Consider the following 23,256-nt stretch of genomic DNA (forward strand, 5'->3'; position numbering starts at 1 on the left):
TACTATGTCACTTAAGTGAATTGCATGCAGTTAGTAACCCCAAAGCGCAAACGGCTTGCAACATTCTCAGTGCTCCCTAAATCCGTGCAAGGTGAGAGTGCTAATCACTTCACAGACTATTAGATTTTAAAGTCTAGTTCAAAAAAATCAGTTTGAAAGGAGTAAATATGCCTTAACCCACATTAGACTGCTGTTTTCTTCTGACAGAAAATGTTGTTTGGCATTGTAAACACAAGGCTTTATATCGTTTCTTCAAGCGGTCAACATATCCACAGCCACATAGTCTTCCATTCACACCATTTTTACCAGCTCAGCATACCAAAGACTCAAAAAATATGTCATTGTATAGTTTACCAAAGCATCTCACTTCAGTTTTTTCTTAAAAAGTTAAACAAGTTGATATTTTTGAGAATTTGGGAGATATTTAGTCACTGTCCCTATCATTCTTTTTACAGTAAAAAGCACATTTTAACAAGTAGGTTTCACTTTTTCAAAAGCAAAGGAATGGGGCCTACAGCATTCCAGTATTCTACACCAGCTGGAAGAAAATTAAAGGCTTGAAAAGCAACTGAGACCCACATGCCGGACAAGCTTCACTCACCCTGAAGAACCCCCTTCCTTCCAAAGAAGCCCCTGTGCACATTCACCATACACTGCACTCCTCTAGGATATGCCATTTTTTGTTTGGCAGGTAGAAAACCCCACTGTTCACTCCACTCGCTTCACAGTTATACTGTCAGTCCACATATGTCCAACAGATTTTTAGTATCTATATTTAGAAGGGCCAAAGTAGGAAACCATTTTTTTTTTTTATCCTGCTTGGTAAATTTGAGTGACTAATGCCCCCAGTTCAATGAAACATGTAAACATCCACCTAACTTCATGTGTGTTTGTATCAATGCAATGCAAGTACACCTGATGTGAAGCCCTGGCTCCTATCAGGAGTTAGTTTCAATGTCAGTACACACAGATTTTTATTCATCTCCCAACATCCAAAATTAAACGCATACTGGCATTGCAGTCAAAGAATTAAAATTCATAATAGTGGCAAAGGACTCTGAAATGCATCTAACACAATTTATGTACAGCAGCATTTGTTTGGGCTCACTTGTTAAAAATAAAAAAATATATAAAGTTGTTATAGATCTAAGAGAATGCAGAAGGAAGAAGGACCTTTAAAAGCTTGCCATAATCTGTTTCAGTTTTAGTTTTTCATATCCTATTTGCTATAAAATAATGTTCAATCAACCAATTTTTCTCTAGTACAAGAAACAGTTTTATAAAAAAGAGGAAAGGGAAAGAAAAGGAAGAAAACGAAGAAGAAGGAAGGAAGGAAGGAAGGAAGGAAGGAAGGAAGGAAGGAAGGAAGGAAGGAAGGAAGGAAGGAAGGAAGGAAGGAAGGAAGGAAAGGAGAGAGAGAGAAAGAAAAAGAAAAAGAAAGAAAGAAAGAAAGAAAGAAAGAAAGAAAGAAAGAAAGAAAGAAAGAAAGAAAGAAAGAAAGAAAGAAAGAAAGAAAGAGAAAGAAAAGAAAAAGAAAGAAAGAAAGAAAGAAAGAAAGAAAGAAAGAAAGAAAGAAAGAAAGAAAGAAAGAAAGAAAGAAAGAAAGAAAGAGAAAGAAAGAAAGAAAGAAAGAAAGAAAGAAAGAAAGAAAGAAAGAGAAAGAGAGAAAGAAAAAGAAAGGAAGGAAGGAAGAAAGAAAAAGGAAGGAAGGAAGGAAGGAAGGAAGGAAGGAAGGAAGGAAGGAAGGAAGGAAGGAAGGAAGGAAGGAAGGAAGGAAGGAAGGAAGGAAGGAAGGAAGGAAGGAAGGAAGGAAGGAAGGAAGGAAGGAAGGAAGGAAGGAAGGAAGGAAGGAAGGAAGGAAGGAAGGATTACTTGGCTTCCAGTTAAGGTTTCATAATTCACTGGATTTTATTGGTTTAGTAAAACTGTGCTCTTCCATTATAAATGAAAGATTTGCCTCATTCCTTTCAGACTTGTTTCTTTTGCTGTTTAGTCAATTATTATATTTCATTTGTTGAAAAGAAAGATAAAAGGAAACATAAGTTCAAATACAAAATAACTTCTCTTTCAAGCAAGTATTATGTTTTCATGTATGTTTTCTTCTGTTCATGCATTTTAAGGGCCCGTATTTCTATCATTGCAAGGTTTGTTCAAACACAAGTAATTTTCAATGCAAAGTTTAGACTGTTGGTTTTTTCTAGGTGATTAGCAAATGGGTCCAGTGATTTCAGATACTGTAGTACTGGATTATTTCATTCACCATTAAACAACAAAATACTAAATAGCCAGTTTCCAAATGTGATTTCTGATTTTTCTTCTGATATACAATCACATTCTTATTTAATATGCATGGTAATATGCATGACTTCCAGTCAAATAACTGTCCCCTAAAATTATTTGTAAAATTCAGGATTCTGTATGAAAAGTAAGCCCATGTTCCAAATAGGAGGTATGTTACTGTCTTCTATAGGTACAAGATCTCAAAATGAAGGGCATCCTCCCTAATCAACAATGAATGTTGCACCTTTAATATCACTTATGTTAACATTAGTAGATTTTTGACAGCCCAAGATGTTTATTTGAACATTTAGAAGCAGCTCCTCGTGTATGGCAACATTGTCTACTATTTTGTCTCATTACATAAATGATTTTTTTCTTCTCTACATCACTCAGTGAATGCTAGGATATAACAACGTAACTCTCTGCAAGTGATGTTACATATACATATATTTAATAGTAAAGATTGAACAACATCACCTTGATTTAAATTTAATTTTTTATCTATAAAAGTATTATTTTAAATGGATATAGACTAAGTGAACTTCTCAAAGAGCACATATTTTGTAATATATTAATAAGAACAACAAATGTATTTCCACCCCACTAGAAACCTAAGACCCATGGCAACAGTCTTTTTTTTTTTTTAATTAACATTCATTTGTTCTGTTTGCCTCTGTTCTTGGAAGCACATACCACATAGTTGATCACAAAAAGCATAAGCACAAGCACAACTAACTGGTCTACCTCCTCCACCCAAGCTAAATTAAATTTATCACACACATCTTAAAGTGTGGCCCTACAAAAATCAGCGGGAGTTTTGTCATCAGTTTCTTCCAAGGGGAAATTTCACTTAGCATAAATAACTTACTTCAGTAACTTTTTTTTTTTTTTGATTCATATACTTCAGATACATACAGAAATGGACTGTGTACATCCACCATAATCCCATCAGGCTATTTTTGAATTCATAGAATACAGCAGAAAAGTAGCCGTCTAGCCATCAGAGACCCCAGATACAGACCCCAGAAGTAAAATGACATCTTGCTACGCACACCTATGCAGCCACAGCAAACTTGTGCTGGTAAAGGTGATGTCAGTGACTGCTGAGTAAAGGAAAGAAAGCTTTTTCTGTGAGGTGGCTATCCCCCGTGTTGCTCGTAGCTGTACCCTGCCACCAGCAGTACTTTAGAAATGATGATGCAGACCTGTAAGTCTTTAAAGCCTCCTAAAAAAAGCGCGCGCACACACTCAGAAGTATTTTTGTTAATAAAAGCTTGCAGTACTTAACAAATGGAAGGAAAGTACTGGCATTTACATTGTATAGACTGGGGAAATAGACATAAAAGGATAGGGCACAGGATCGAGACAGGTCCGAAGGCTAGGTTCAGTGCCCAGCTGTGGACTGATGTAATGAAGTAGTTTCAAGCACCATTTATCAAACTTCTTTAACACCACACTATTTTAGTTAGAAACCTTATTAGTGACATGTGTAAGCATTTATATTTTTAAAATATGACTTTCCTTTCAAGTGGCATTCTTAAACGTATTAGAACAAGGACAGAATAGGAAAAAAATAATAAGAAGAAAAGGATTGAACCCAACTCCACCAATACTGCATTTAACTGATGGATTTAAATTTCATGGATGTAGTGGATGAAACCAGATATAGTTTGCTTCCTTTTCATAGCCCAGCAAAACTTCCTGGGTAGAATACATTTCACTACTGAAAGAAACATGCTACAGTGACCATTCATGCTGTCATGTAGCATCGCATTTGCAGAAAGCAATAATCCTGTGAGCAATATCAGTTTATTACCGGACAGCAGCAAAGATAATGTTGCCACCTTCCCTTAAATTTCTAGACACAGAAACCAGTCCAACTCTTGAGAACTTCAAAGCTACAGCATGTTGAGTCATCACATCACTAAAGAATGAATGTTTACAAATGGCAAACTGTATGCAGATTAACAGTCTCAATTAAAAACAATTTATTAAATAATTAGTACATCTGAAAAGGGAAACCAGTCTGAGAACAAACAAATGACAACACAAAAAAAATCCAGAATTTGATTACTTACTAAGCAAAATACTAGAGAAGCTACGCTAAACATGTTAGGTTAAATTTTGCCCTAGGGTGCTAAAATGAATGAAATTAAAATTCATTTTATGTATATATATAATGCTGAATTGGCAATGATCAAATTATCAGACAATCCTAATATTTTATCAGTAAATATTTGCAAGAATTAGAAAACATTGTACTTTCCCTACTATAAAACAATAGAATAAAAGTGTTAAAAAGTAAGTACAGTCATGATTTCTTGAATAAGATTTAGTGAAATTTTCAGTTCTCCAAACATTGCCATACCAATTGGATCATTAATACACGCGTGCATATCTCTTTCTGCATTTGGTTCTAGCACCACATTTCTTACTCATCCAGAGCCCTCAGTGACTTTGCTTTGAAGACTGGGATGCTTGACATTGCTTAATACCAAATAATAAAAGAATAACATGAAGTTATATTTTTGTGCCAAAGATTCAAACCAGAGTAGCAGCATTAAGCTCCAATGGCTTAAAAAACCTTCAGCACTTAAGTAGTTGCACTAGAGTCAATAGAATGTCTCACAAAAAAATATTTGTGCTCCAGTGAACTGCTAGATTGAGACCCAGATGTTTCTAAAGGTGAGGGGGGAGTGTAAATCCTACTGAATAATATATACAAACAGACAGAAATATATAATTAGAGGCCATACTTATTTCTGTCCACACAAAATTACTTTGGCTATGGGCAAGAATTTCTGTGAATATGTCAGTAGAATAGGGATTTAAATTTTTACAGTTCTAGAAAAATTATTGATTGTATTTCTTGAGAGCAACATGAATATATTGGAAATTTTCATCAGTTACACGATCCAGCAAGTACCACCACTATTGTAGCCCAATGTTTGCTAAGCAAGCAGCCTTATTAATTTTCTCCTAGAAAAATCACTAGGATAGCTGATTACTATTCACCAAATTGGAATTTGCTTCATTTATGAAATCTATAGTTTGGGGTTTGTTGTTTTTGTGTTTTGTTTTGTTTTGTTTTATAATGGCAAGTGGCACTTTTGATACTGGATACCAAACAAATTAACTCTTTCCAGAAAAACTGTGCTTTATTATGTATTTTTTCCTGCTTCCGTTTACAACCATGCTGAAAAGTACAGACACATTGATGAATCAGTTACACAGTTCTTTTTGACTACAAGTGTGCAGCTCATTTTTCTTATTGATGTGTTTCAGAAACCAATCAAAAGTCCTCAAAACCAATGATTTCAGAGTATTTATAATCATTTATCAAAATGACCCGTTTTTCAGAGACCCTTTCAAACAACTATATATGATTTATGATATTTAGATGTGCTTAAAATAAATTCTCTGGAGATGTAACTTTTACTGCTTGCTTGCTGAAAATAGGAAGGTTATAAAAGATGTTAAAACACTGGAGAAAAAGTATTGTTTACTTTTCATGTGATTTGTCAATGGAAAAAAAAAAAAAAAACAGCAGAACAGCTATTGAAACACTGGAATCCTGAAATGTTTTTGTACGTTTAACAGCAATGTTTCTACGTGATATTATTGTAAATACAGTCAAAAATATGAATAGATGTTATTACCTACTAGCCTTTCATTGGAAAACTATGCCATATAGAAATATTTTTCTATGTCAAACTGACTAAATAAATAAATAAATAAAATTGTGCGTGGGGGTGTGTTTAATTACATTATACTTTAACTTACTGGAATCAAATTTATTTTTAACATATATTTATCTGTCACGATATACATGTTTGGATAGTTGTAGTTCTTAAAAGAACTCTTTTAATGGTATTCACCCACTCCCTAATCTTTTCAGCTTAGTACTATTTTTTTATTTCCATAGCATTTTAGGTTTCCTTAAGACTACCACATTCACTTTCTTTTCATATTTCTCCATAAACTTAAATTACATTTCTATATGGGCTTTTCTCCTGAGTGGAGTTTTCTTAAAACTTGGACTGAAGTAAGCCAACTGAGACCATTGTAGTATTAATTTTGCATCTGATGTTTTCTGTATCTTCTGAGAATCAAAACCTACTCAAAATAAAATAAAATAATAAAATAATTAAAATAGAATGGCCTCAAAAGTCATGGGCAACTAATATGAAGGGGAAAAATTAAAAAACTCCAAAATATTCCATAAAAAACAACGCATACCACAAAGTAACAATGCGCTCCAAGTATGTTTTTTATGCACTCAACATGGTTTTCATCCGCACCTCTTTAGCACACAGATAATCCTGACTATTAGTGCATTTTAAAATAAGTGTATTTGCAACCTATCCTCAGATTTGCTATCGTCTCTTTCCTCCTACATCCTTGCCATAATGAGAGCTGAATTAGGAAGGCAAGGTTGCAGACGACATTGTTCACTGCAAAATGCAAACGTCTACATATCTGAGTGCATCCCTCCCCAGCTCGTCTGCATGTTTACTAACCCACTGCTGGGCCTACGCAGGTTGAAAGGAATGTCCTCAAGATAATGAGAGAGTGACTACAAAACACGGAGACCCCGACAGCTGTAGTGTACAGGAGTTGATAGCTAAGTAAGCAGCATTTCCCAGTCCTTTGTAACAAGAACAGCTGGCAATTTCACCCTGTTCTGTAGCAGCCTACTCAATATCTTCAACGGGTACTTCCCGAACTGCTTAAAACCTGGGTTAGAGCAAAAGAAAACTGTAAGTCAGACAGCTTATATAAAGCTACTACAAAAGCACATCTCACCTTGCTTCCTTAATCCCAAACAAAAAGTATAACAAAGCACAGCACAAACATTGTCTCTATCTTCGCATTCCCTGCAATACGTGAATTTCAGGGAAAAAGAGCAAGCACGGGAACAAACACACAGCCCATCATCCAAAATCTTTTTCATTGTTAAAAAAATTACATTTCCGCCATCCTAACAAAAAAGCAAAAATGGGCACCTCTTACCATAAATATTCACAGCATCTATATGGCTAAGCAACAGTTATTAATTTGGGATATAAATGATACGAGTATTATTCGCGTTTCACTCTTTCTTTAAACTACCCATAAACTCAGTTTTATGAATCAACATTCCTGATCAACATTCAGGAGTGAAAGCAAAGTACTGCAAGAAAGGGGCAGCCTAAGGTTAATTCATTTTTGAAATATGGAAGAGATTCAGTGCTCAAGAAGTCACTGGACATTCTGTGGCTCTATGTGATTATGCTTGAGAAGAGGAAATATATCTGTAAATAAGCAGAAGCATTAATAATTGTCTCAGAATGCTAGCACTGAAACTTAAACAGTCTCTCTTTGCTTCTTAGTTATTTACTGTTAAGGATTTTACACAAATGCCTATTGAAGTAGTTGCAAGTGGGATGAATCTGTCTCCAAAATGTGAGGAGGGAGTGGATGAAATTCTTTAAAATATGGTAATTTGTTTAAAAAGCAGATTAGTGAGAAATAAAGGGTTTGATTTTATGACAAATGAGGGGCAATTATTGACTACAAATACAGAACTGCAGTGACATAAAATTAGTTCTTGCTGCCATGCATTAAGAGGACATTAAATATCTAGCATGAGCGTTCAGGATTAATAAAGGGGTGGGGTTAAATATTCAGTCCAAAATTCAGTCTTTTCCTGAAGAAAAAACAAAGATACTACAGATACCCCGTTGTTGTCAAAAGATGCCTATTTTCAGTTCAAGGGATTCCTAATTGTGTGAATAGACATAATATACTTTTTCTTATTGGAAGGGAGGAAACAATAGTTACCTGCCTTGAGCTTCAGAAAGTCTTAGAAAGTGAGGTTCGTAGTACAGTGCAATGTAAGCATAATCATGACTAGAGGCTCCAGCTCTTGTCCACTAAATCCAATGGAAGGCTCCAGTCAATTCAGGGTAAGGTCTGTGACATTTCCCACTGTTTTTTCGGTTTGCATTGCAAAACTAAATAAACAGAAACCCATACAGATACTTCCCTGACGGTGAAAGGGACCCATTTCCTTCTTTTTCCTTCAGCTTTAAATACACTGACAAATACAATAAATCCTTACACTAACTGGCATCCAGTTCTTTTCAGTAGCATTGGGGACGCAAGTTTTAGTATTCCTTATATGCCTCACAAAATCCAAGAGTTCATTTTATTTCATACAATGTAATGAAGATGCAATGATAGAGCTCACCACCAGTGTTCGACAAAATACGGCTTTTAATCTTGGAAGTTTTCAGCCCAGCTACATAAGATAAAACCCAGTTAAGCCCATCCTGAATTACTGTAAATATTTATTAATGTAATGGACAGTGATCAAAGCAATAGCATCCTCCAGGGTTAATTTTTAAAATAATTTTTATTGCTTACCACTTTACCAAACTCACAACATTTCAAGTGAAAAAGGTCACAGTTTCTATAGTGAACTTTGTAACTGTCTGGAGCAGCTTTTCACTTTCTCTTCCTTGATAACAAATGGTTTGCTACGCCCGCTCTTGAGTTTTCAAAATGTTGAGTCCTCTCTTTTTCAAGTGCCTACTGCCTGTCTCGGTATATTTTTGATGACCTTTCAGTTTATGTGTGCTCTGACGGAAGTGCCATCAATCGCATCGCCTTCGCGGAGTGTCTTTTGTCAGAGCGGGACTTTGACAGGCTTCGCTGTTTTAGAAGCAGGGATTATATCAAGGTTTTTGCATGCTTAGAAAGGTTTTTGCACGCTTAGAGATGCAGACACCCTCCACCCCCCCTGGAATTATTAAGGGTCTACAGGGCTTCAGCTCGTCTTTAAGCAAGAATTGCAGTGTTTTATTTAAAAGTCAAACAGCTCCTTCCTTCCCTTCGCCCCCGGCACCACCAATTTGAAGTGGCTTTCTGCAACTCCAACTCCCCCGTTTGCTTTACAGACCCCAGCGTTTGCCCATTCCACGCCGAGCACTTCATTGCGCGCACAGCCAACTCCTACAGGACAGCGAGGCACGAACTCTTGTCACGGAGCCCCGCTTCCCAGAGAGTTCCCAACCGTTGTGCAATCGCCTCGGAGCTGCCGGCAGCTCGGCGGGGAAGGGGCGGAGGGGAAGGAGAGCGCTGGGCTCCGAAGTTTGCAGCAGAAGTGGCGTACCGGGCAGGGGGAGGGGGGCGCGGGACCAGATGCTCAAATCCTCACCAAAACTACAACCGCTTCTCTCCTTGACTGTAGGAAACTCTCCCCACCACCACCACCACCGCCACCTTCGTTTCATGCTCTATCACGTGCTGGATTTTTCCTTTTTATTCCCCCCCACGCACCTCCCCAGCCCTAAGAAAGCTCGCTTTCGTGATGGACATCCCGAGAGCGCGGTTGAGGGAAGCAGCGAGCCAGCAGTCCGGTGGCACCGGGAGGCGAGAGCACCGCCGGGACCGTGCCGAGCCGAGCCGGGCCGAGCGGAGCCGGGACACCCGGGGCCCGGCAGCGCAGCTCCCCCCGACACCCGCCGCCCACCCCGCAGGGGAAAGCGTGAGCCGTTACCTGAGCTGTCGCTTTTCCTTTTGCCGGCCCTCTTCTCTGTTTCCACCGGGGACAGAGCCTGCCTGCCATAGTCCCCTGGCGCACACGCTGCCCCCGTGGGGGTGTTAGTGCCCAGGCTGGAAGAGTTTGAACACAGGACGGGGGGGCTGCTGCCCAGCTCCGGGGGTCCTCCTGAGTCGGGCTGAAGGCAGAGGCTGTGCCTGGCCGCGGCGGGAGGAGACGACATCTGAGGAATGTGCCAGTTCGTCTGCAAAGCCTGGTGCTGCTGTTGCTGGTGGTGGTGGTGGTGGTGATGGTGGTGGTGGTGGTGCCCCCTATGATGCTGGCTGGCAAACATGCCCTCCTCATTGGGGTATCCCGCTATTATGCAAGAGGAAGAAGAAGAAGACAGATCAGGGTAGGACATGTGGTCAGATCTTCCATGCAGGGCAAGAGAAGACTGGGAGAAAGGGTGCAAGCTCTGCGCAGTGGCATGGGGGCTGCGCAGGCAGCCAAAGAGTGTGTGATCCATGGCATGCAAGTCTCAGGTTCCAGGCAGGAGAGTTTAGGAAGGATCCAACTTCACCACCCTTTGTCAACTTTCACTGTAAACAGGTCGGGGTTGGGATTTTTTTTTCCAAAACGGCAACGACAGACTTTGCAGCAGGCAGCTGAGCTCAGATAATCCAGGTCTTTAGCCCTAGCGGCCAGTCTCCGCTGCATAAACACTCGGACCTAGATGAGCCTTTCTCAGAGCTGCTCAGATGTCAAGAAGTGGGAGAGGTTGAAGCCAATAGAAGGTGGTCCCAGAGAACTGCTCGAAGGGGGAAACGGCTCCGAGAGGTTATAAATACAGTAGTGTGTAATGTGAGCTGGGGGCTGGCTTAGCAACACAGCACTGACCACATGCAAACTCCCTCCAAAACGCCAGCGCCGTCCCCGCGCCGATCCGCTCCGTCAGCGGGCGGCAGCGCTGCGCACCCGCGCCCAGGGCGCCCGCGGCAGCGGCGGGGGGGGGGGGCGGGGGCCGGCTCCATGGGGGCTCCGCGGGGGCACAGCCCGCCTCTCCCTCCCTGCCCGCGGGGAGCACGCCCCCCGTCCGCCTCCCCCACGGGCCGTCCCGGGGCCGCCCGCGCCCCCCCACGGGCGGGGAGAGGGCGAGGAGGGATGGAAGGGCCACCGGGTCACCGCCCGGGGTGCCACCGCGTGTGTCCCCCCCACACCCAGGGAAGAGGGGAGCGACAAAGAATTGAGGCACCTCCCGCGGGGCGAAGTGCGGGGCTCGCACGGCCCCTTCTCCCCGGGGGTGCAGGCAGGGCGCCTGGCTGCAGCCTCACCTGCGCGCCCGGCGCACCTGGGCGCTGCGCGGCCGGCTCCGTGCGCTGCCCCCGTGCTGCCCCCGCGCTGCCCCCGGGCCCCGCAGCGCGGACCCGGCCGCACGCACGCCCCCCGCACCCGGCCATGGGGGCCGCAGGCCGCCGACCCCCTGCGGCTGGGGCCGCAAGAAAATCGCCGGCGCTCAACGAGCCGCCAAATGTGGTCGGAGAAAGACAAGGCTCCTTTCTTGCCCCCTTCCCGTCCAAAAAAGCAGCCCGCGTAACTTCCCGTCGCTGTGTCTTCATTTGCTTCGTTGCGGACTTTAGTGTCTCAAGAGGGACAACCTAGAGAGCCTGGGTTTGGTTTATCTTTCTTTTCTTAATATGTCTGCATTGGAATTAACAGTAGCCACGAAGAAGGCTGTAAACTGGTTTAAATTAGGATAACGCGTTTCTTGATCGCTGACCAAAGAGGTGCCCACTGCCGTAACGCTGTGGTCTTTGGCCCTTCCTCCTCGCTCTACCTTCCTCCTCCTCCCTGAAAACCAAACTTAGGAGAAAAAAAAAAAAAAAAAAAGGAAAGAAAAAAAGAAAGAAGAAGAAAGAAAGAAAAAAGGCCATTGCGCTCATGCAATTTAAGTCTAAATTCTTGGGTCCATGTGCGAAAGATAAAATGAATTTGAATTGCTATTGGAAAAAATCAGGAATTGTATGAGATTTGCAAGAGCTAGTTTCTTAAACGGAAATTGAGTCCTATTTTGTGGGAAATTAGTTTTGCAGACTTTCTAAAAAAAAAAATCTAAAACTTTTGTTCAGCAGCTGCTCCACTTTTCCCTGCAGTTTCAGACTGAGCTGGAACCTGCAGCAGTCTTTCGACGGTAAGATTTTCCCCCCTTTTCTGACATCTAATGCTTTTTAAGAATTGTCTTTAGTTTTAACTGTAACAACGCGGTCTTTAAAAAGAGAGTTGCGTCCAAAGCAGAAGTTGCTGCCTCTGTGTACTGTTCAAAACTTGATATTTCTTCAGAATAAAGGAAATATACAGTTACAACACTGATGAAATATTTTGTGCTTTTCATTGTGTTTATCGTTTCAATATGTGCTCTAATATTAAAAGCAAGGAGTACAAAGAAAACTCAATGGCTGAACTACCCCTTGCTTTTGCGAACCCGCCGGGCTGCGAGCGCAGGGGTGGCGGTGCCCCCGGCCAGCCGGCAGTACCTCGAAGCGACGACCGGCGCACGGCCACCGGCACGCCGCCCGCAGCGGCTCCGCTGGCCCTGGCCCGTCTCCGTGCCGGTGGCGGCATAGGGGCAGCCGCCGGCGGGGGCGGCCCCAGGTGGGCGCGGGAGCGGCGGGCGCGGCCCCCCCGGCGGCCGCTGCGCTCCTGTCCGCTCCCCTCCGCGGGGACCGGCGTGCGCGGCGCGCCCCGGCGCGGCTCTCCAACCTGCTGCTCTCGGCCCGCCCGCCCCGGACACGGGGGCCAGGCGCCGTCGGGGGGGCCGGGGCCGGGGCCCGGCTGGGGCCGGGGGGCAGGAATGCAAGGACTCCTCCTGCAAGGGCAGCCGTCGCTGAAGCCCTGACACCGCCACAGCTGCGAAGGGGCCGGGGAAGTCCCCAACCCAAGGCAGAATAAAAGTGCCTTTTTTTTTTTTTTTTCTTTTTCTCTTTCTCTCTCTCTCTTTTTTTTTTTTTTTTTTTTTTTTTATTCTAGGGGATGGCCGCACAGGATTTCTCGCGCAAGATAAAAAAGTGAAATAAGTGAAGCACAATGAAGAAAGCGAGAGGGTGCGAGGGGGAGGGAGAAAGATTAGGTTTCCAAGAGAAATAAGACACAGAGCCAAATAGCACATTTAGGGAGAGGTAGGAGAGGGTCCAAAAGGTGAAGAAATAAAATAAAAATAAAAATAAAAAGAACACAATAACGAAGTTACAATGGCATGACTAAGTCTTTGCCATCAGCTTCATAATTAGATCTGAATATTCGGAACTGTATTTCCTTTGGCTATTGAGTCCCTTAATAAGTACACAAGTTCCGCATCAAGTGTTCTTATTACTTCTTCAATAAGCGCTTTTAAGCACGCAAGAACTGGAAATACAAATCTCGACAGAGCTTTATGCTTTCATTTTAAACAATATAGGCAACTAATGTTGAGGCAAATAAAAAACTTCAGACGTTAACTGGAATAATCCAAAAAGTTTCTGTATGGAGCTATCGAATAATTATGGTTACATGATATCATCCTTTGTAAAAATGTATGATTTTTCAGTCAAAGAAAGCTTCTGTGCGAAGCTTCTCAGTGCAATAATTACTGAATAAAGTGTAAGCAGCTATCACCTCCCAATATAAATGATCAGATTCTTGCTCATATTGTATCTTTTTAGAATGTGTGTTTGACCTACATATGGTACAAAAGCGTAACTTAAATCAATGCCAGCAAGTTTGCCCAAAGCTTATAACATCAAGTGAAAAAATAGAATGTTTTAAATATGAAAACAGTAAACTGTTTAACTCATAAAAACATCTGGAGCCAACACAGTTTGGAACATCATTTATATTTTCATATATGGGCTAATATTTGCATTCGCTTTGTGTTTTTTGTTGTTTTTTTTTCTTCTTCTTTTTTTTCTTCTTTTTTTTTTTTTTTTAACTTACGATTTATGGCAAAAGAGATCATATAAAATTGACCCGAATGAACCAGCGCACAATTTCTCCGCTTCAGGACTTTTGTAGTCGGTATTTCACTTTGGAGGCTAAAAGCACCATCTTCCTGACTATTTATCAGAATGTAAGTAAGATTCTTGAACATTTCTTTCTAGTGTGCAGTTCGCATATTTGCAATATGCATAGTACAATAAAATCAGACAGTCATATTTGAGGACCACTGTTATGGTGGTGTAAACTATCCTAACTTTGTTAAAGTCAGCAAAGTGATGCCAATTTGCACCATTTGAGAATATTCTCCTTACTGTCAAAGAGAAAGCTTAAAAATATGAATTCAGTTTATTTTAGCCAAAGATTTTATTGTACTCAAGAGCATACCAAAGCAAGAGGACGAAAGTTTATTGTACTGCAATTATGATCATTTCATATTTTTCTATGGCAATTTGATGAAGGCAGGCATCATTATTTAACCTGAGTCAATCCAGATTCACAACAGATATATGTTTATTTTCCACCTTTTCTTTTTTCTCCCTAAAATTTCCCTGTTTTAGTCCCATGGAAACAGTATGATTCGTTTCTTTTGATACCTATGCTATGATGGAAATCTACATATATAAGCAATAATAAAGCCAGGGGATTAAGCATCATTTCAAAGATGCTTGGATGCCTTAACTGAAAGTCCTTGCACAGAAAATGAATAATTTTTTGACTGGCTCGTCAATAATACAATATCCCTGCCTAGTTAAAATAGTCAATAATCACATTTACTTCTCATATACCTATGGTATGGCAGTATCTTCCCTATACTTCACCATAAAAACAGTTTTTGTGAGAAATTACACTACCACAAAGCGTACCACATAACTTTAACATTGCATTTCTGTGGTGTACTTCCATTTCATTCTTTTTAACGTTTACATGTGCATTGGTTTAACACTTATCAGACACAATTTTTGGTTTAAAGACTACAACGTATCTATAAAAACTTTAAGCCTGAATCCATATTTTCAGCTACTTCTCCTGTGTACATATGGATTCTGTTCTAATTTTCATGATCTCCAAGTATTACAAATTTTAAAGCTATGCCAGCAATTTAGTATATTACATAAAAGTTGTGCTGAACTAGGCCCTCACTGAAAATGATTTACAAGTTTGCATTACATCATTAAAAGTTATTTCAGTTGCCAACCCACTCGAACCAGTAAAATATCTTATGCTTTCTATTTAGTTTAAATAAACCGATGAAATATTAAAATGGTTAATGTACTTGAGGCTTCACACCTGAACTATGATGTTTCAGGAATGCTTTTAGAGTTTAAACTACAGGAAACTTGCATTCCACATTAGATACTCAAAAGCCCCAGAACAAGTTATCTTCAAAACCTTGGTGTGTGTTTCCATGTTTTAAATAGATAATTTATTTGCAAACTGAACTCTCTTGCATAATACCATTTGTTTCCCAATCTGCATGTTATATTGCAATTTACCAATTGTTTCATTCTTTCTAGTATTACCTCCACTTAAGAACTCCAAACTTAAAAAAAAAAAAAAAAAAAAGTTATCAAAATCCTTGTAGGGTACAGGGTACTTTAATTATACATCTTTCATTTGTATTTAAAAATGTATTCAAAGTGCATGTGCAGGCAAGTCAATGATGCCTGAAAAAATATGTTTTCCATTTTGTTTTCTTCAGATCTTGACAATTGGACACAATACTCAGTCAATTCTCCTATTAAAATTACTAATCGTAGAGGAAAAAGGGCTTGTATTTTTGCATATTATTCATTATATTATTTGATACAATTTGCATTGTGGATTTTGATAACTATTCAGAAGATATTTTACTAGAGCCCTCATCAAAAATAAAGATACAGATGGAAGAATGGCTAAGTGTATTTTGAGCACTTTGTATTTTTACTAATGCTTACTTCTCACTGTACAGTTAATATTTTGCTGATTATACTTGATCATCCAGAATAAAAAAAATTTAGCTCACTCAAATGTGTATCAAATCTTTCACACCAAGACTTATAGCTGTTTACTGGGTAGATATACAGCATGATTACTTTACCAAGACCAAAACAGAGAAAAAGAAAATCCTACCATTACCTGAAATACTTACCATACCCTGACTGACATTTCCAGGCCCTTACAAGACTAGCAGCAGGGGGCATATTTCATAATTCTGCTTCCATCAGGGGATGTTAACAGAGTGATAAGTCACTAATCTTCATCACCTCTTTTGCACATTAATGAGGAAAATATTACTCAGTGTGTGTATTCCTAGTCATTTCTAATTTTCTCCGCTCTGGAATGAGAAAAAGACACATATGCATAGATGAATGCCCCAAAAATAAATAACTACAAAATATCTAGATTTTAATAGCTGCTGGGATGATGTCACCTACTCTGCAGGTATATTTCCTTATGATTTATAGTGTGATGAGCTCTAGACTTGGAGAAGAAACATAGAACTAGCGAGTAATGAGAAGAGAAAGATATTCACTGCCCCAGAGAGTTCAGGCTTTATTCATTCCACTTGCTTCACATAGGAGTACTCCTGTGTTTTCACAGAGTCCTGCTTGTATTGATGGTGATTTGTTTGACTAGATGCATTTGCAGGATTGGAATCTTAATTAATATTAGTTGTAGGAAACAGCTAAAAATTGCATGTACTTTTTTAGTCATAGCTGCAACATACTCCTCAATGTCTAATGCCAGATCACGCTAATAATAGATACTGAATAGGAGAAATCAAATATGAAGTAAAAATTGTTTGAAACGACCATTTTAGTTTATGCTGATTCTTTTAGATGCTAGTATTACAGATTGTAGGGGAAAAAAATTTTTTAAAAAGGTCTGACACCTCCACTGCCCACTCCCCAACCCCCCCCCCCCCAAAAAAAAAAAAAAGATAGATTTCCCTTTCCCTTAAAAATACATGCCAAGATGAGCTTAATTTGCAGAGGGATCACCGAAAGATGAAATCATATTTGTTTCAAAGATATGAAGACATTCAGGAAATTATTTTAAGTTTGATGGAGTCAATGACACTACTGATGTTTAAAAAATTAGACAGCATCTTCCGTATCTTTAAAGAAGGTCCAAGCAGAATACCTTCAGGAGACTGACACATATATATATACATATATATATGTATATATATATACATATATAATTAAAAAAAAAATATGTTGTGAATATATTATTTCTTGCAATTAACCTTTCCAAGATATTTGTATTCATTATGCTTTATTATGCATCACACTTATGTGGCCTTTGATGCAATACAGATAGGTCTCAGGGTGGGTACAATAAACTATTCCACTGAGGGACTGTCTTTGAGGTGCTTTTGCACCATCTAAGTATATGTATCAGACTTTGGCACACTGAATCACTCTCAGGAGCCACCTTTCTCTCTTCATTGGTGCCTGTCTCATGCATTTCATCTAAAATAGATGCCCATAATAAAAGTGTGAAACCTCTTTATTCCTTATCCCATTTTCCAAAACTGTGTCTAGTGCCTAGCACTGTGGGCTTGGCAAAGCTCAGCTGTATAGCAAGTTAGAGGTATACTATTTGACATATATTACAGCTGACTGAGACACACATGCAAAATACAGCATGTGGGGACACTCTCTAGATTTCTACAGTTCCCTTAGAGGCATTTTGTCCACGTTACATATTTGTGCATTTCAGCCATAGACCATATCACTTAGGGATTTAGATTTTATTTAATAATGCAAGCATATTTCAATACAAGATGGCAAACTAAAAATATATTTCTATTTAACTGTTTCAAAATGCCATGTGCAAGAGAACACAACAAAATGGAATTAACTCGTAACATATGCAACTCTTATTTGTGCAAGAGCAGTATATGCCCCTAAATCCAGACTCCAGCATCTGGAGACATAGCATGTCTCTAATGGAAGAGAAAAGTATGAGACATGTCAGCTTCTTGGATATGTTATATTGAAAGCCGTGCCTTTTCATTCATGATACCCAATACAACACCAATTAAAACTAATAAAGCAGACAATGTCCAGGTAAACTGACTTGGAAGCATTTTGGATTTTTCATCTTATTAGTTGTAGGCAGTAGGATTATGCTGAGAAACGTATTTTTACAATATGAAAAAATAAAATAAAATAAAATAAAAATCTCATCTAAAGCTCTTTCATTTGAAGCAATGAAGTTTGAATGAAACCTAATATCCCACGGTATGAATCATTTATTCATAGTGCATCCAAATGTACTGATCCCCATTTGTAGAAACAAGTTTTGCTGTCACCAAGGTTTTTCTTGTGCCTCTTTCTCATTACTACTTTTTACCTCTAGCACCATCACGGAATAATGTATTCTTTATATGCTTTCAATATTGTGATCATCTTGGTAGAGTCTCTGAAAGTATCATAAAGAAACAATTCATCCTTTAAGTGTTTTATAACATGAATTGTCTTCAGGCTTGACCTTGAGTCTTATTTTTTCCCCATCGTCCTCACGGGAGATACTTTACAGGATCAGCTTCATTGTTAGACTGCAATAGCAATTTCAAAAAGTGCAGCTACACATAAATATTCTTTCTTGTGGAAAAAATAAACAAACAAAAAAAATGAAAATTACATTTTAAAACAAAAGTGTGAAAGAGATCTGGTGGATAAAATGTTGTTTTCTTAATGCATTTTCAAATTTTTATTGCACTAAAACCTTTAGATAATCTGTAATAGAAGTTGAGACCTCTAACTTTAACTTTTCTTTCATTCATTTCTATCAATTAATCTTCTTCGTTATATTCAGAGCAATCAAAGGAGAAAGTATGCCTGTCTATTGCAGCTATTCTTATTTTCAGAAAATACAAGTAGAAACTGAGAAACTGCTTTGCTACAAAGATTTGTTTATTAAGCTTTGAAAATCCTCTGCTAAACAGCATAGTGGATGTATATATACGCACATGCATACACTGTAAGAGGGTGTTCAACCACGCAAAAAGGCGAACATACCTCCAGGCTCAAATCTTTAATGTACGATTAAAACAAATTAGGTTAGTGACTGTTTTCTTTTTAATAATGGGGATAGTTCTTAGATGCATTACACAAAACCAGAATGCCTCACATTAAAGTAAACGAAGGAACAGAAAAATCTCTTTGCACAGATTACCAAAATTCTGATTTCACTTCCTAGCTGAGAAAAATGTTTGGGAATGTATCTAATCTAACATACCCTATAAAACAGTACAGTAGTCCCTGGTATAACAGGGAGCTGTGTGGATGTAAAGGTCACATCCCATAGCAAAATTCCAAGATTTCAGACTGCAATTCAATACTGCCTAATGAATTTCCAAATTGTGAAGCTGTGTGCCCATTTTGGAAAGTAAGTAGGTTGTCTTTCTGTATACACGTTCATTAATTTCATTATGTATGAAGTACATAATACATGTGAACCCCTGCAGCTGTGGTAACAAGTCTTTTTTAACATATACCTTGGCTTGATGATGAGAATATTTCACTCTAAAAATAAGTCATACATTTAAATTCTAATATGGCAGGCATGGCGTGTATCCAGGGGTGCATGCAGTAAGATTACCCTGTACAATTTGTAGTCCATCAGACTTTCCCAAATTAAGTCCCATAAATATGAACATACATTGCTTGTTTGTTTTCTTATTTTTTTAAGTTTCCTTTATTGGTATCATAATAGTATGGCCCAAATATAAGGAAATAACCATATCATATTAAACACAGGAATACGCTTTCACAGTCGTTTATTGTGCATAGCTAGTAAACATTTCCTGGCAAACAATTTAGAGAGTCCATAAATTCCATCCTAACGCTACTTCCGTAGCTACATGCACTGCACCATACACGAGGGTATTAGCTCAGTCTCTCTCATCCGGAATGGGTGGATTGGAATTGAAAAATCCCCACCCCCCCCCATTATAGCACCATATGTCTCGAAAGTCTATCCTCTCTCAGGGCAAACGGCTCCTCTCAGATCCGCCTGATGGATCATGACTAAAATTCTGCTGTCCCTTGCTATTTAATCTAACAGCATTGCTGAAGTATCTATCAAGAGAGCACAACAAGCCAAGCATCCCTTTGGCGTGAGCGGCAGTTCCCCACACAGAGAGTATCAGGAATTTGGAATATCAGAGGGAAAGTCGACCACACCATGCCAATTTGTATGGAAAAAGTGATTCTGAAGCTAGGGGTAGGGAAAAGAATAAAACCTCTGGATTCAGAAAAATAAGCAGTCTTCATAATTCCCTGTTGCCTCATTCAATCAGCTAACCATTGTTAGTAGACCAGCTTTGCAGAATCTTCAAAGATACTGAGTCTGTCAGATTTTCAGACAATTTTCTCTAGATATCTTATTTAGGTGTTTATATAATGAGGGATTATTAGGGAAACAGTTTACCCATAAAGACTTTTGGAGGGTTAGATTTCTGCTCAGTCTTTTTCAGTCCTTTTGTTGTGTGTGTCTGCTGATTTACACTGGAAAAAAATACTTTAAACAGCCCTCAAACCATTTTGCATTTGAAAAAAGAAAAAAAAAATCATATGAAGTAATCACGTTAAGGCAAAGTTCATACCACTAGTACCAGAGACTAAATTGACATATTTCAGCCAGTTTGGATCCTTATTACAGGTATACATTATTATCATTCCTGTTACAGCTATTATTTCCAGATTATTTTGGATTGGAAACAAAGAGTTAGCAAAAATCTGGACTCCTTCCAAAGTTCCAAAGACCAGCTCAAAAGCTCAAAGGGGTTCAGTCACCATGTCAGTGTTCTGCTTTACAATCTTTAATTTTACAGGGTATAGCACTGAAACCTCTCTTCTGTACCCCTTGAAGCAGTTTTAAGGAAGGGTTGTATGATAACAAAGATGACTAAGAGCAGAAAGATTTTATTTCCCTGGCTGTGGAAGTCTTTATTTCTAACTCCCTGCTTTTAAAATCCTCTTTCATTTATTTATAATGAATGGAGCCACTATTAAACAAATAGTCCTGTTCTTAGTTACTGGCTGCACTGTATGTATTTGAAAATCCACATATCTCAATCTTTAGTCACATGTGTGTCAAATACTCCTCTTTGGAAGATTATTACGTGAACAACAAAGACTTTGGAGTAACAGTATGATGGATTATTACACATTTTGAAGCTAATTAAAAATAATAAAGACATTAAAGCTTTAGAATTATAGATTTTTTCTATATTGTCCTCTGCCCACTGCTCAACAGCAAACCTTTCATAAGCATCCCTCATTTTCTGGCTACTCATCTTTACGACCTCCCTGTACTTCCTCCTAGTACCTCTAAGGCACCGAGTTCAGCCATGAGTCCTTCAGCAGTATGCCGAAGAGAAGTAGTTTGTGGTCTGCAATTTGCTCAACTTATTGTCTGATGATAAAGGCCATAATCCTTTTCCTGGATCAGGACCTCTGCCAGCTTCCTTTCATTGTGCACATGGGCAAACAGAGCAAGAAGAAAGATAACGCTCCGCTTGTTCAGCATAACTCCAGCAATCATTTTCTCTTTTATGTTTCCAGTGAATCTGATTGCTGGCAAAAGCTGCCAGAAAAAGACAAGTCTGATCAGAAAGAGCATGAGCAGAAAAAGTCCAGTTTCCCAAACATATTGCCTGGAAGACTATTTTGTACTGGTGACAGGGCATATTAGTCATTGGGCCTAGTCAGCCTTGGCCTGTCACAAATCAAACAAGTGTTCCTGCTTGAATGAATGTCCTCTAATAATGATTTTATTGTGAATACTTGTCCGACAAGTACGAGACACTATTTTCTTTTATTTAACATTATGCTTACGAATGGTAGTATGGATTTTTTTCGTTACTCTCTTCATGGTACAGAATACCAATAACAAATTCAATTCATGTGTTTTATATACATTAAATAGTAGGAAATACATCTGCTTAGAAAACGTAGCTAGTTCCTGTGCTTTCAGAGTCTCTCTGGATTTATTGTATTAAAGCCAAATCTATTGTTAATCCATTTAACACTGATTGTATTCCTCAAATATGTTTCACGTTTCCTTTCAGAACTGTCATATACACGTCAGTATTACACCTTAATAAGGTACTGGCATAGAATTGCTAGAAACAGGTAATACATTGTGTTCTTGCTGATAAAATACCTACAACCTTAATAATTAATTTTACATGGTGACCAGTTGAATCATTAGTAACAATTTAATAGGATCTCTGTTGAGATCTTTGCCCTTCTATGTCAGGTGCTGTGCACGGAACAGGAGAACTGATTGTCTAAACAGGCAAGATAAACTGTAAAAGAAATGAAACCAAATAAATGTAAGGCAACTATACCTAAAATTAGAAACATATATCATAAGCATTCAGTTCAGGTCTGTCATTAAGAATAGTTTGCTTGCTACACAAACAGAAATGCCGTATTCCTCTTTAAAAATGTTTCTAGTAAATTATGTAGCAAGAATTAGGAGATGCATTCCCTGAAAGCATTCTTATTTAATAACACTTTTGAATAGGTTTCACTCTCTTAAAGAATAGAATTATATCAGAGTGAGTTAATTGGGAGTTATGGTCCAGTTAGCAAACTTCACCATGAAGCTAGTGGCAAGTTAAATTGTTATAATATGGAACAGCGCTTTGTGAAGAAAACTGCTGGAAGTCTAACAGTTTGAGTGCTACTGACTTCAAAGAGGCTAGAATTTCAGCCCCCATTTCCAGAATTCTATAATTCGTTATAATTGTAGCTGCATTTTTGGTCTGTAATGTATTTCTGCTCAAAGCATTAAAGTGAGCAATCTGCATATGGTGTTATAAATAGTCTATGACAGGACACTGTGAATCTAGGTTCAGACTTCACTCTTACACGAAAAAAAAAAAAAAGCAAGAAAAACCTGCTTCTGTACTCTAAATCTTTCACACCTCTTAGTAACTGTGTCAATAATTTTAAAACTACACTCTGTTATGAAGTAATAATTCAAAATGTAGTTATATCAGACTGACATTTTATATCTCACATTTTATGTCTCATTTAAAAGATTCTCATTGCTGTAATGTTTAAATAATAATTTTAAAAGTCTGTATTTCATGTCATGAAATATCTTAACATTGAAAAAATGCTTATGGACTATGGAATAATCTTAACATGAGCTGGAAACTTCAGAGTGTCCATAATAAACATCAGCTACATTAAATAAATAAAAAATGACAATTTTCCCAAGTGCATCCTACACAGAGAAATTTTCTACCAGATTTCAGTGTGACGAAGAAGAATCAGAGAATTATACATTAATTACTAGAACTTGATTAAATTTGGTATGAGCAAAAGAATTAAAATCCAATGTTTGCATTTGGTGATATAAGGCAGTCAGCTTTTACAAAATGGATGATGAGTGTGCACCAGTTATTTAGAGAAAGTATCAAAGGTAAAATGTGAATGACAACTTCAGGCTCCTAAAGAATACTTTAATGG

The 23,256-nt window shown here is 38.8% G+C and overlaps 1 protein-coding gene and 1 long non-coding RNA gene across 5 annotated transcripts in view; one reads left to right on the forward strand and one right to left on the reverse strand.

Annotated features, from left to right (window-relative positions):
* MEOX2 (mesenchyme homeobox 2) overlaps positions 1-10,606 on the reverse strand; it is a 55,942-nt gene extending 45,336 nt beyond the window's left edge. Inside the window, exon 1 of the mRNA XM_080581230.1 lies at positions 9,824-10,606. Within this exon, the coding sequence (XP_080437356.1) occupies positions 9,824-10,334 (511 nt within the window). The 5' untranslated portion in view covers positions 10,335-10,606. The remainder of the gene's footprint in view (positions 1-9,823) is intronic.
* A 259-nt stretch (positions 10,607-10,865) lies between these two features.
* The window catches only part of LOC308190202, a 45,357-nt gene continuing 32,966 nt past the window's right edge, over positions 10,866-23,256 (forward strand). For 3 of the 4 annotated variants that reach the window (XR_013947003.1, XR_013947004.1, XR_013947005.1), the window contains exons 1-2: positions 10,866-11,996; positions 13,790-13,907. This is a non-coding gene — a long non-coding RNA (uncharacterized lncRNA). The remainder of the gene's footprint in view (positions 11,997-13,789; positions 13,908-23,256) is intronic. The other variant, XR_013947006.1, reaches the window with a different exon arrangement.

The sequence above is a fragment of the Anser brachyrhynchus genome, assembly GCF_964034855.1.
Source record: "Anser brachyrhynchus genome assembly, chromosome: 2".
Taxonomy (NCBI): domain Eukaryota; kingdom Metazoa; phylum Chordata; class Aves; order Anseriformes; family Anatidae; genus Anser; species Anser brachyrhynchus.